Genomic DNA, 12,918 nt, shown 5'->3' with positions numbered 1-12,918 from the left:
TCTGTCCTATACTGTTGGACGGACTCGACTATTGTCCTCGCGTGGCTGCAGAGGCCAGCGAGTCAGTGGACAACGTTCGTGGCCAACCGGGTGACCAAGATCACCCAGCTCACCGATGTGCAGTAATGGGCACATGTCCGCTCCGAGCAAAACCCTGCGGATCTCGGTAGCCGGGGCGTAGCTCTACAAGATCTTGCGGATAACCAGTTGTGGTGGCACGGTCCTGACTGGCTGCAGAGGCCTCGCAGTGATTGGCCCACTCAAGGCAATGATGCCCCCGTGACTGAACTCGAGAAGCTAGCAGCAAAGGTCCATGTCGCGAAGGCGCCCCTCGAAGATCTTCTTGAACGTTTTTCTACACTCGACAAGGCATTACGAGTCCTTGCCTATGTTTATCGCTTCATCCAGCGCGCGCGCAAGATTCGATCCCCGTTCGAAGAGCACCTGACAGCTAATGAGGTTACGTCGGCTGAACGTCTTCTGTTTTCCGTCACTCAGCGCAGACACTTCATCTCTGAGATGGGCTGCTTAAGAGAAAAGCTTCCAGTATCAGCATCCAGTCCGATTCAAAATCTGAGCCCCTTCGTGAATTCGCAAGGCCTTATGAGAGCCTGCGGCCGGGTCACGTCCTCTGAACTTCTCCAATATGACGAACGACCCCCTATAATCCTTCTGCCATCTGTCTTGACTCCTTGTTCAATTTACGCATCGCGCTGCACGGTAGCAATCAGCTGATGATCCGTCTGATCGGGGACAAATTCTGGATTCCAGAGGTGAGGAATTTGGTCAAGTCCGTCGTCTATTCTTGTAAAGTATATATCATCCACAAGAAGAAGTTGCAGACGCAACTCATGGGAGAGCTACCTAAGGAACGGACGTCCTTCTCACGCCCATTCACGTACACCGGTGTGGATTATGCCGGTCCTTTCGAGATAAAAAACTATACGGGGAGGGCCTGTCTTATCACAAAGGGTTGTGTTGGTGTTTGTGTACTTCTTCATTAAGGCCATCCATTTAGAGCAGTGGTCGGCACCCCAATACATTGATTTGATTTTAACGCATTAGTGAACGCATTAAATGATATCCATCGGCACCGTCCCAGAAATTAAGTGGATACTGCAAAGCATCGTAACGAGTAGAAGAAAGTAGGCTGTGAGCATGACGTTTCACACATTTATACTGTGTGTGTGTGGCAAAGCTCGGGCAGAGAAATTTCCTATGCCCTCGGGATAGGGCCATGCCGACCACTGATTTAGAGACCTACGTCGGACCTTTCGCACAGTTCGTGTCCCAGAGAGGATGTCTCCGTCAAGTGCAGTCCGACAACGGCAAGACCTTTGGCAGCTGCCCTACTATCTGCTCATCCGCCGGATGACCGGAACCGGGACCCGGATCTTCGACACGGGGCCTTCATCGGCCCGTGCACGCCCTCGAGCTGCATCGACGCATCGCTAGCTGCGTGATTGCAAGGGGGCAGGAAATTTAGGTGAGGGGCCGTTGTGCCGGGACCCGGATCTTCGACACGGGGCCCTCATCGGCCCGTGCACGCCCTCGAGCTGCATCGACGCATCGCTAGCTGAGTGATTGCAAGGGGGCAGGATGTTTAGGTGAGGGGCCGTTGTGCCGCTCAGCTGTGCATAAGAGCGCATCCGCGCTGAAGAACGCACCCGCGCTGAAGAGCGCATCCGCACTCGCCCCTCTGTGCACTCTCTCTCGCTCGTCGGCCGTCGTCGATCGTCCGTTTATTTTTCTAGTTAAGTTTTAGTCTTTTGAAAGCAGCGAATAAAGCTAGAAGGTTTTGAATTCAACAACGACGCCCTCGACTTCTTTCCTTATTTCACCACTTCTGGAATCTTTTGCGGCAGCAACGCCCCCCTACAGCAACTGTATTTGTTTCCATTGCGGAAAGGGTTTACATTAAGTGGTAGATTTTAAAGTACACATCAAAACATAAGTTGAGAGGGTGTTAATGCAGTGCAAAACGAAAATGAGAATAAAAAACAAATCTAGAAGTAAGTTTACAGCGTCGGAGCTAAATTATTTTCTAGAAATCAGAAAAAGGTGGAACCGCCGAAGAATGCAATAAATGATATGTGCTTAGATAAAGTGTTATTACTTGTGGGTTTCTCTACAAAGTAGACCTGTCACATTTGGAAGAGTCTCAGGCACTAACGGTTAGGGCCTTGATAAAAAATTAGAATCCCGTCCAAAACGTCAAAGATGTGCAATTGAAGTAAGTAATTTATGCAATATGATGCACCCGCTATCACGTTGTCTACCTGGTTAAAATAAAAAGAACATATAATTTCAGTAATTTCAGGAATGGTTCGATGAGAGAATTATTAAACCAAGAAATTCAGAGTACGCATCGCCATTAGTGCTAGTTTCAAAGAGAAATGGGAAATGGGAAAGAGCAAAGAGAAAAAGCTTTGTTGTGACTATCGAAAAATAATTGAGAATATCATTCGGACAACTTTTTAATGGCTCAAATGGACGCTGTACCATACAAGCTACAGGGAGCTTAGATCTTTTATATATTATACTAGCAGTACCCTGCCACGTTTCGATGTGGCATATTGTGATTGCACGCATTAGAAATAATTCAAACAAAAAAGAATTATTTTCGTGGACTACCTATGTATGAGGATGGCAAAATCGTGAGCTTTCCAACGTTGGTTGTATTACGGTCAATCATCACAGCATCCCGCAAATGGATATATTCCTCGTACCGAAGTTTCGTCTGATTCAATCGGAGGAACAGCAAAAGTTCTGTTTCAATTTTTGCATACATATCGACAATGTACTGATGAAACAACTGACGACATTTCAATTTATGATTGTCATCGGTCCTCCGAACCATTAATCTGTATGAGTAAAAGTTCATCGCGCTGCACTTTTTATTCGTTTCTACACCATTGACTGGATCTACCATCCTCACATTGAAATGATATCCATCGGCACCATCCCAGAAATTAAGTGGATACAGCAAAGCATCGTAACAACGGTGAGTTTCTGCGACGTTTACCAATCGATCGTTTCGTCGACGGAGAACAATATCTCGAGGTTGGAACTGATCCCCGACTATGACAATTGCCACTTCGTCTATAGTTGGAGCATTATATCTCCTGATATGTTCTCCAGCAGGCGTTTTGTCTGCACGAATGACAATTTTATGGATATCCGAAGGTATCATATGGATTGCTGTTTTGAACAAACGCACCAAATGGTTCCGTTCGTGAAAAAGCTTCTGTACCTGCGAAATAATGGGCTTTTTCAGCGAGGTATTGATTCCATAACGTGCATCGACTTCAGCTCCATTATCACCAATGAAGTACATTTGAAGAAATTTTTGTTCGCCGTATGAGAACGGAAGCAGGGAACCGGCTTTGTGATAGATTTGTCCTTTGATTTTAAAAGTTGGCATGAATTGCGCAGTTATAATTTCCGCACCAAATGACGTCATTTTGAATGAAGAGTTGTATTTCCTAATGTTCGACCGGAAATGCTTCGATTCAGCAGTAGATCCAGCAAATACAGAGTGCAGAGGTACTGGTGGTGCTTCAAGTTGAGGCAATTTTACTTTCCCGGAAGCGCAACACAATCCTTTTGGTACGTTGTTGAATTTGAGAGCCTGACAGTGTGTGCAGACCTGATGCATCCGGCCAATAACGACAGTGCGATTCGAGCTATAATCAACAGTTGGATTATATCGGAATGCAAGACGATTGTATTGCAGGTTTCAAATCGATTGCTGCAGAACGCGACTGCCTAACTCTCAATCGTGTTCGCTCAAGCCTAGCTGCTCGCGTTTTTGCTGTCTCCGCGTTGTGCATCCGCATTGCTCTCAGCCGCTCAGTCTCTCGAATGGAGGCCCGTTCTTCGTCAGTCCTATTCGAAATGTTACGTCTTTTTGCTTTTGTATTGCGAGTAAGACGACCAAAATTCGACTTCTTGGGTGGCATGACTTCGTTTTTAATGACTTCGTTTCTGACATTTTGACATTTTCTTCTTAGCTGTCTGCCTAAATAGAAAAGTAGGAGCACGGGGAAACGCGAAAAAACTGATATATTCGCAAACGCAGATAAGCTATCAACATCAAAAGTAGACATAAACCGAGCTGGAACCTCAACGCATGTTGTGTAAAAATTTGGGCTTAAACGGTTCAGAACTTTTCAAGTCTATAAATGACGTTGATACTAACAGAGCATTTTTATATATATAGATTTGACCATCTGCTATTTCACTTACGAATTGAAGCAGACTCAAAGAACCCAAGGAAGCATTGAAGCACTTCATTTGTAACCCAAGATGGGATGTTTCTTTCGGAATATATTGATTCTACCGAAAGTATTCTCGAGGCATATTCTCTCACATATTTAAGCCAGTTTAAAAAAAACTCGTTTCAATCAATGTTGTAGTCTATTGTTGTTATTATTATAAGTGATTACGTTGAAGAAGGTCTATCCAAGCTGAAACGTGAGTTGGCGAACATGCTCGCCTGTGGATGGGCTAAATGGAAATTTAGCGCAATGGGCCGCAGGTCTTTTTCCGATAATCGATCCCATTCTCGGAGCAATGATTGCTTCAGCGCCTCCAAACTTATGTGGCGTTAAGCACATGCCCTGGACTCCAAAATAGACGACACACTGTAGTGCATCGGATTAAGATCTGGCGAGTAAGGTGGCCATTCACTGGATGTGATAAAGTGCGGAAAATTGGCTTTGCACCAGTTCTGAGTCAATTTGGCTCTATGGGCTGGCGCTGAATCCTGTTGAAACGTTAACTCCGCATCACCGAAGTGCTGGTGGGCCCAAGGAAGCACAAAAGTTTCCAAAATGTCCCGGCGGTACACTTCCTGATTGATTTTGACCGATGAAAACGATGAAATTATCGATTAAAACAAGGGGTGTTTTACCGGTGGCGCATATTCCTCCCCAAACCATTAAAGACTGCTCACATTGACGGCGCTCGATTATTGCAAAGGTAACTGTAGCTTCAACCGACCAGCTTCTGTCATTTTGGTGATTGTTCGCCTGTTGAATGGTGAATATCTTCTCGTCCGTGAAGAGAATACGCTCCCATTTTTTACCTGCGGCCCGACGCTTTAGCTGACGGCATCTTTGGAGTCTCACGCGCTTATTGTCATCCGTAAGAAGATGCACTTTTTGCAGCTTGAAGGGGTTGAGATTAAGTTCATTTTTTTCAATCAACCAAACACTTTCTCGATTCACTCCGATTTCACGGGCTATTTTTCTGACGAGACTCTGCAATTCCGAGTGATCCGCTTTTTCACGACCTGGCGAATTCTAAAAGTGTTAGCGGTGCAAGGTCTGCCTCGTCTGGGACTCATTAAATCGCCGGATAGCGTCAGAGAACATTTGTTTTGGTATGCCAAGCAAACGAACAATGTCGCATTGGCAATTTCCTTGTTGAAACGTTTTTAAAATTGCACAACGATTGTTAGACATCCCGAAACAAATATCAAGTTGATGGGAGTCACAAAAATGTAAATATATTTGTTTCAGAAAAGTACAAGCTATTGATAAATGCATTTATTTAAGGGCTGCATCATAACACATTTATAATAGATTGCTTCAAAGTTTGTCCGGGTTATTTATTGTCACCCTGTATATACTATGAATAATATCCTATGAATGCAAACGATCAGAAATGACCAAAATTTTTTCAGATAGAAGGTGGGGTTTTCCGATAGGTTTTATTTTTGGCCGACTGACTCAATATACCCAATTTTTTCATGATCGGTCAACTATGTTCGGTATTTGAGATATTTATCCGATATAAACTACAGGGGTACTACAGGGGCGTCAGCCGAAGAAGATCGGGGCCTCCCGAAAATAGCTTCGCTTTCTGGTTTTTATACCCTTGCCCTAAAAAATACCCAATACCCTAAAAAAATAGAGTATTCTAATTTTGGTCAAAAGTGTTCAACGCAATGAAGGAAACATCTCCGACCCTGTAAAGTATGTATTATTTTGATCAAGATCACCTCCTGAGTTGATATGAGCATGTCCGTCTCTTTGATTGTACGCAAACTTGTCTCTCAGTTCTAAAGCTAACGACTTGAAACTTTGCACTCAAACCCTTCTCCTTTGTATTTTATAAGTCGAAAAGACCGGGATGGGCCGACTATATCCTATAGCTGCCATATAACTGAACATATAACGGAAATGACGCAACTTTCGTGTTTTTGAATTTGGTCAGTTGATCCGACCTATCAAATTTCAAAGGGGTTCGTCCGACTTTATTTTATAGCTGCCAACTGAACGATCGGAAATGGTACTTAGTAAAAATACCTACTTTTGTTTTTTTGCAGATAAAAGTTTGGGACTTTTTTTTACATTTTGTATTGTAAAAAATCTGTAATATAATGATATTCTCATTATTATCGGTCCGAAGCTTCGCCCTAAGTTAGCTTTCCTTTTTTGTTTTGAATAAAAAAAAGTAAAACACTGGCAGCCTTGGATCAGTATTTTGGACCCTGTTCCCGTTGGCTATCGAAAACAAGAGTTTACCAGACTCTTACCAGACTTTCCATTGATATCCTTAGCCTTGAGGTTCCTGGCTTTAATCAATGTAAGAGTCAAAATAGAATTAGAAGGATGATAACAAAGTGATGAAAGAAGCTCTCCGCATTTATCTTTTGCAGGGGGCTTTAGGGCTTTCCAAAATGACTGTTTGCCAGCAAAATCGACCTAAAAAATATTTTAAGTATAGTTTTAACAATTAGAAAATTTTTTCAAAACCAATCACCTGGCATAGAGGTAAAAACACTTCTCCTATGGAGTCATCTCTTGAGAATCGATCGTAGTCAAAAACATGCAGATGCAAAACCTGCGAAGAATAAACAAAAAAATATGTTCAAATCGTTGGTTGCAATTTTTTAGATTCCTAAAGGTGTCGCTGGTCGAAATAATTTTCAAAATTAAAGTAAACTTCCGTACACAATGTTTCTAAAATTGAGACAGAATGGTTTCCAACATGTTTCTGAAAGCTTGATATTTGTTACAACTTGGAATGAAATCTTTTACAAATGGTACCAAAACAAAAAAGGAAATCGAACTTATTGCTATACCTACATACCGTTGCAGATAAGTGGCCGTTTTTATTATAAGATAAGTAACTTTGGATCGGATCGAATAGGATATCGGATAAAGTTGGAAGATCCATACAAAGATCCAAAAAAGTTGAGGTAAAGGATAAAGTTGGGAGATCCAAAACAAGAAAGGATGGCTGAAAGGATGTGAAGTTTCCCGACTATATTATACGCGGTACTCATCTTTTCCACTTACTTTAGTTAGCCTCTATTACTTTGAAGCAGTGTTCGGCACTCAATACATTGAAATGAATTCGATGCATAAGTATTAGTAACAAATAGCAAAAAGTTGTGATTCTAAGCCAAACATTTTTGTTGCACACTTTTGCACTTGGAGAACAAACCACCTCTTTTTTTTAACGTTTATATTTATAATAAATAATTATTAATAAATATTTATATTTATTATTTAATAAATATATTACAGCTTAACCAGGTTGTAAATTAGGACTAACAGTTTATGGTAAACTTCCTACGAGAATTGCTATAAGCCTATGCTATATTATATTTGCTATTATTTGAATTTTTATAAAATGTTACACATAGCAAAGCGGGAAATTATGCGAGTGAAATCCTTCTTATCTTTGGTCGCCATTTTTGCTAAGGTGTTGGGGTGACATCCAAGGCGTATTTTGTACTTTTCGGCATATGTACAGCAAACATCCTACAAACCTACCCTAGGGATCTTCAGGACCCCTCGATCTAAAGCAGTGGTGAACAAGCTCTCCATTTCAATAACGCGTGTGGATAGGGCCCGAAACTCTGCCGCAGCGCTGCCGGCACACAGACAGTGTGAGCACACTCTATTTTTTTCTAAGCCCTCTCACTTGCTCCCATTTTGCTTCATTTGACAGCCTAAACTTAAAAAAAAGTTTTTCAAGTTTTCACTGAGATCAATATTCTGAGAAAATTGGTTAAAACAGCGTAATTTTTAATTTGTTCAAGAACGTTTGTTATATAAGCTTTTTATAGCCTTGCAGAGGGTATTATAATTTTATCCAAAGGTGTGCAACACAGTGAAGGACACATCTCCGACCCTATAAGGTAAATATATTCTTGATCAGGATCACCTCCTGAGTTTATATGAGCATGTCCGTCTGTCCGTCTGTCTGTTTCTACGCTAACTAGCCTCTCAGTTTCAAAGCTATCGACTTGAAACGTTGCACACACCTTCTTTCCTTTGCACGCAGTATATAAGTCGGAACGATCGGGATCGGCCGACTATATCCTATAGCTGCCATATAACTGAACGATCGGAAATGACCCAACTTTCGTGTTTTCGAAGATAGAACGAACTTGGTACAGATTATATTTTCGGTCAGACAATCTGACCTACAAAATTTCATTAGGATCGGCCACTTGTATCCTACAGCTGCCATATAACTGAACGATCGGAAATGGTTTTTGGTAAAAATACCAACTTTGATATTTTTGAAGAAAGAAGTTTGGGCCTTTTTTAGATTTTGTATTATAAAAAATGGGTTAAGTTATCATATTCTCATAAGGATCGGTCAACTATATCCGATGTTTGCGATAAATATCTGGTTTTAACAGCAAGGGTATATTAACTTCGGCTCCGCCCGAAGTTAGCTTTCCTTTCTTGTTTTTAGATGTTTTATTGTAATTAATTGGTTTTATTATGATATTCTCATAAGGATCGGCCGATAACTATATCCGATGTTTGCGATATATATCCGGTTTTAACTGCAAGGGTATATCAACTTCGGCTCCGCCCGAAGTTAGCTTTCCTTTCTTGTTTTAATATAAAATGCACTATTTTAGGGCCCATTCAAACTTTTGAATTAACAAGAATGAAATTAAACTCTACGCTTTGCTCTGCGCTCATTGTATTGTGCTGCTTAAGCGCACACTCAAATCTTAAACATGTGTGCGTTTTGCCCACCACTGAGCTAAGGCCAGGACATTTTCGGCGACTTCAAAAGAACCGTCCGCTTAAGCATAAATCTGTGCTTTTAAAGCCTAGCATGCAAATTCCAGGGCTGATATTGGGCGCTGTTTGTGTCACACATGTGGCATTTGCTGCAGTTTGTTCCGATGTTCCAATCAGTGTTCCATTTTTAAAAACAGACTTAAGTTGGCAGCAAAAAGGATGTAGAAGGATGTCGTCAACTTGCGTACATCCCCAGGACTCAGGCATATCAGAAGTGTACAGAGTGTACAAAATTGGACCTAGTACACTGACATCTGGTACTCAAGATGAAATAGTTCGTTTAGAGTACTTTGCGCCATCGATACCTCCGAAACAAAGCTTTTGATTAAAAAGAAGAGCTGTGGCGTCAGAATCGTGTTCCGCTTGCATAACAAACCGTCGTCTCATATCCAAAAAGACAACTTCTGCATGCAATTTGCTCTCCATAGCTTTTAGAGCGAAGTTAATCACACGGTGTAGCTGTTCGGATGTACCGTGACCCATTCGGAAGCCAAACTGCCACTTTTAAATTGCTTTGAACACACTTTTCACTTTAAGAATCCGATCCAGTATAATGCGTTCCATCATTTTACCAGGTGCTGGTCGAAGACTAATTGGCCTGTATGGATCCACGTCTGTGGGCGGCTTCCCAGGTTTGGGGATCATTGTGATGAAAACATGTTTTTCAAGACTCGAGAAAAATCGAGGGTTTCAAATATCGATGTTCGATGTTTCCTTTTTGTCTATTACTACTTGAAAGGTAAACATATTTTCATTTTTTTAGTCTGATTTTGACTAATATTGGTTTGGCGGCGCTCAGAAATGGAGAATTTTGTAAAAAAGCAGATCAAAATGTTACCTATTAGGAGGAAGAAGCAAAAGCTAACAAGCAACAGTCCCAAATAAGAGGACAAAATATAGGCAATCTTCTCTGTGAAAATATTTTAATAAATCGGCGGATGGCTAGACAGCCAAATGTATGAAATATGGAAAAACATACCAACTTGTCTAGCCACTTGAAGAGGACACATCCTAGTTTGACAGTTATTAAATTCCGATCTGGGACCGAACTCGGCGAAGGTTACTGGGTTTGTCGGAACCGCCATTTGGAAAAGTCTATCCGAACCATTTGAACATGAATCTGATTTCCCATAAGAGTTAGGTTGAAAGGCTTAAGCCTGTTTTCTAGGCTGTCCACAAAGTTGTCAACCTCCTGCTGACTTCAACCACTAACCATACAGCATATAGACAATCCATTTCATACAAAGAAAATGGACGCAAAAATTTCTTGCGACATGCCCCAGCAGGCCCCAGCAGGTCCCAGAGCGAATCCTACTCTCTTACTTACGCTCATCGTTCGTTCATCTTACGCTCATATTCCTATTAAATGCATTCTGTTTCTCAGTCTCTGACAGGAGCGCGATGAAGAAGGTTGTTCTGCGCTTAGATTGACCTTTGTATGTATGCGTGTCACACATTCACATATACGGGTGTATGTGTGCGTGCGATTTCGTTTCAAAGCCAGCGCACACAATTATTGAATTTTCTAACTGTTCCGGCAACCCTAAAAAAAATTCGGGTATTCGTTATTTCGTGAAATGACCAAAGAAATAATATTATTTGTTTTATTATATTTTTTAATATTTCAGCATACATTTTACATTTATTTAGAAATAATATTAAGTGTTAGCAGTGTAAAATGTACATACATACAAAGAACAATCCAAGCGCAGAACAACCTTCTTCATCGCGCAGAACAACCTTCAATACATCCCCCAGCTGGATTTCGTATTGGTGCCTGCGTGATAACTTTCCTTTTGTAACAATTCGGTAACTTCACATACTGTAGTTGGACGAGGCATCAGCACCTACGTCTTCCAGCGTCTGATCAAACTGGCCTTGTTTGTTCTTCTCCAGAAGATTGAGAGTTTTTTGTAAGTTCTGTGGACGCGTTCTTCTGTTCTTGTGTATTCGCTACGAGTTCTTCTTCTGAGTTAAATGAGAATTTTATTTTGCGTCGATGCAGGAAATCTCGCAGCCATGTGTATTTTCTGCATTAGGAGTTCTACAGCATCGTCGATATCGTTAGATTGGTTAATCTTGTTAGTTTGGTGGTTACTTGGATACTTGGCAAGAGCTAGCAATGGTCTCTAGACGCTACACCATTGGTGGTTAGCAATAATTTTGGGGCCAAGTGAAATCAATAATGAGTCAAAGTCGTTTTTAGACCATGTTTCGCTGGAAGGAAAGATACATAACCACAATTCTAACAACCCTATCGATAGTTCTTCAATTGAGACTAGTTATTTAAATATCGGGACGCGTAGTGGGCTCGTTCTGAGAGTGGTGAATACTCTTGATAAAGATTGCAGAGCCACCCTAGCAGTCATACTAGGGTGGTTGGCATAATATTGGGAACAACCAGGAGCTAAAATCTTAGGACATGACTCATATGAGTCTCTGAATATTATAATAAGATATGAGTGATGAGAAATGTAATGCGTAATTAATTTTTCCCAAAATAGTTTATTTGAGTGGACTGTATACAAGCTGCGTGTTCACTGCTAAAGCAGATTCACTGCTAAAGAATAATTGTCTTATTTACTAAATGCGACGCAGCGCCATAATGCGTATATAGAAATTCTAGAAAAATTAACTAATACATACGAAATGAAGACGCGTCCATCTGCGTTGCCATGGTAACTTGGTATACATAATATGTATATATGTATTACATATATTAAGTAGAAACATTCACATTAAATATGAGCAACATCGCCAGAATCGATTCTGTTTCTCAACAAAGAGAATATCATAAAAAAACCAGTTTATTACAATATCAAATCAAAACAAATCAAAACAAGAAAGGAAAGCTAACTTCGGGCGGAGCCGAAGTTTATATACCCTTGCAGTTAAAATCGGATATATATCGCAAACATCGGATATAGTTGGCCGATCCTTATGAGAATATGATAATATAACCCACTTTATTATAATAAAAAGCAGGGACGTAAATAATGATTATTGTCGCTATTTTTAAATAAATAAATCCAATACTTCCAATAAACAAAGAACAAGCCTGACTAGCACGTTTTTATCCTTTAAGGATACACTATGAATATCCTTGATGTTTTTTAATTTTCATTTGTTATATTTATTCTTCTATTGTTAAACATTATTTTTGAGCAAAAAAAATAAAAATCACAAATAATTATTAAGCTTGAGCAAAAAAAATAAAACTCAAAAATAATGATAATTCGTGATTTTTACTTTTTTCGCTCAAAATAAAACTCACCAAGCAACAACTTTTTATCCTTTAAGGATATTGCCAATATTGTCTTATATCCTTATAAAGGGACCCTAGAGCAACAATTGACAACAACAACAACAACAAAATATATTTTACCTGTGTTTGTTGCAATTATTTAATATAAGGTCAACTGTTACATACAGAGCAGCAGCAGCAGATATACACAATTACCAAAACAATAATAATAATGATAATCATCATAATGATCAACCAGTAGAACAATTAGGTACATTAATTTTCAATTTATTATGCTTTTATAATCATTAAAAAGCAATTTTAAAAATATTACTTATAATGATTACGGTCCCTGATAAAAAATCTAAAAAAAGTCCCAAACTTCTATCTTCAAAAATACCAAAGTTGGTATTTCTACCAAAAACCATTTCCGATCGTTGATTTATATGGTAGCAACTCTTTACATGTATCCGTAATCAAAAATTTGAACCTATGTATGTATGTGTGACTGCTCGCACGACGGAGTAAAAATGTTTTGGTTTCCAAATTTTAATTTCATTTTCTCGTTTCTGTTTTCTATGCGCCGATGTGGTAGTTGGTAGAAAAAAT

At 40.1% G+C, this 12,918-nt stretch overlaps 1 protein-coding gene across 6 annotated transcripts in view; it reads right to left on the bottom strand.

Moving 5' to 3' along the window:
• The window catches only part of Syt7 (Synaptotagmin 7), a 171,288-nt gene that overhangs the window by 38,237 nt on the left and 120,133 nt on the right, over positions 1-12,918 (bottom strand). For 5 of the 6 annotated variants that reach the window (XM_070282429.1, XM_043213381.2, XM_070282427.1 and 2 more), the window contains 2 exons: positions 6,772-6,852; positions 6,545-6,713 (listed from right to left, as the gene is read on the bottom strand). The exons of the other annotated variant lie outside the window; for it this stretch is intronic. In XM_070282429.1, coding sequence (XP_070138530.1) covers positions 6,545-6,713; positions 6,772-6,852 — 250 coding nt within the window. The remainder of the gene's footprint in view (positions 1-6,544; positions 6,714-6,771; positions 6,853-12,918) is intronic. 6 annotated transcript variants of the gene reach the window in all.

Source organism: Drosophila bipectinata, chromosome 4 (genome assembly GCF_030179905.1).
Source record: "Drosophila bipectinata strain 14024-0381.07 chromosome 4, DbipHiC1v2, whole genome shotgun sequence".
Classification (NCBI taxonomy): domain Eukaryota; kingdom Metazoa; phylum Arthropoda; class Insecta; order Diptera; family Drosophilidae; genus Drosophila; species Drosophila bipectinata.
The sequence above is the reverse complement of the archived record's forward strand: the minus strand, read 5'-3'. Positions and strand labels throughout refer to the sequence as shown.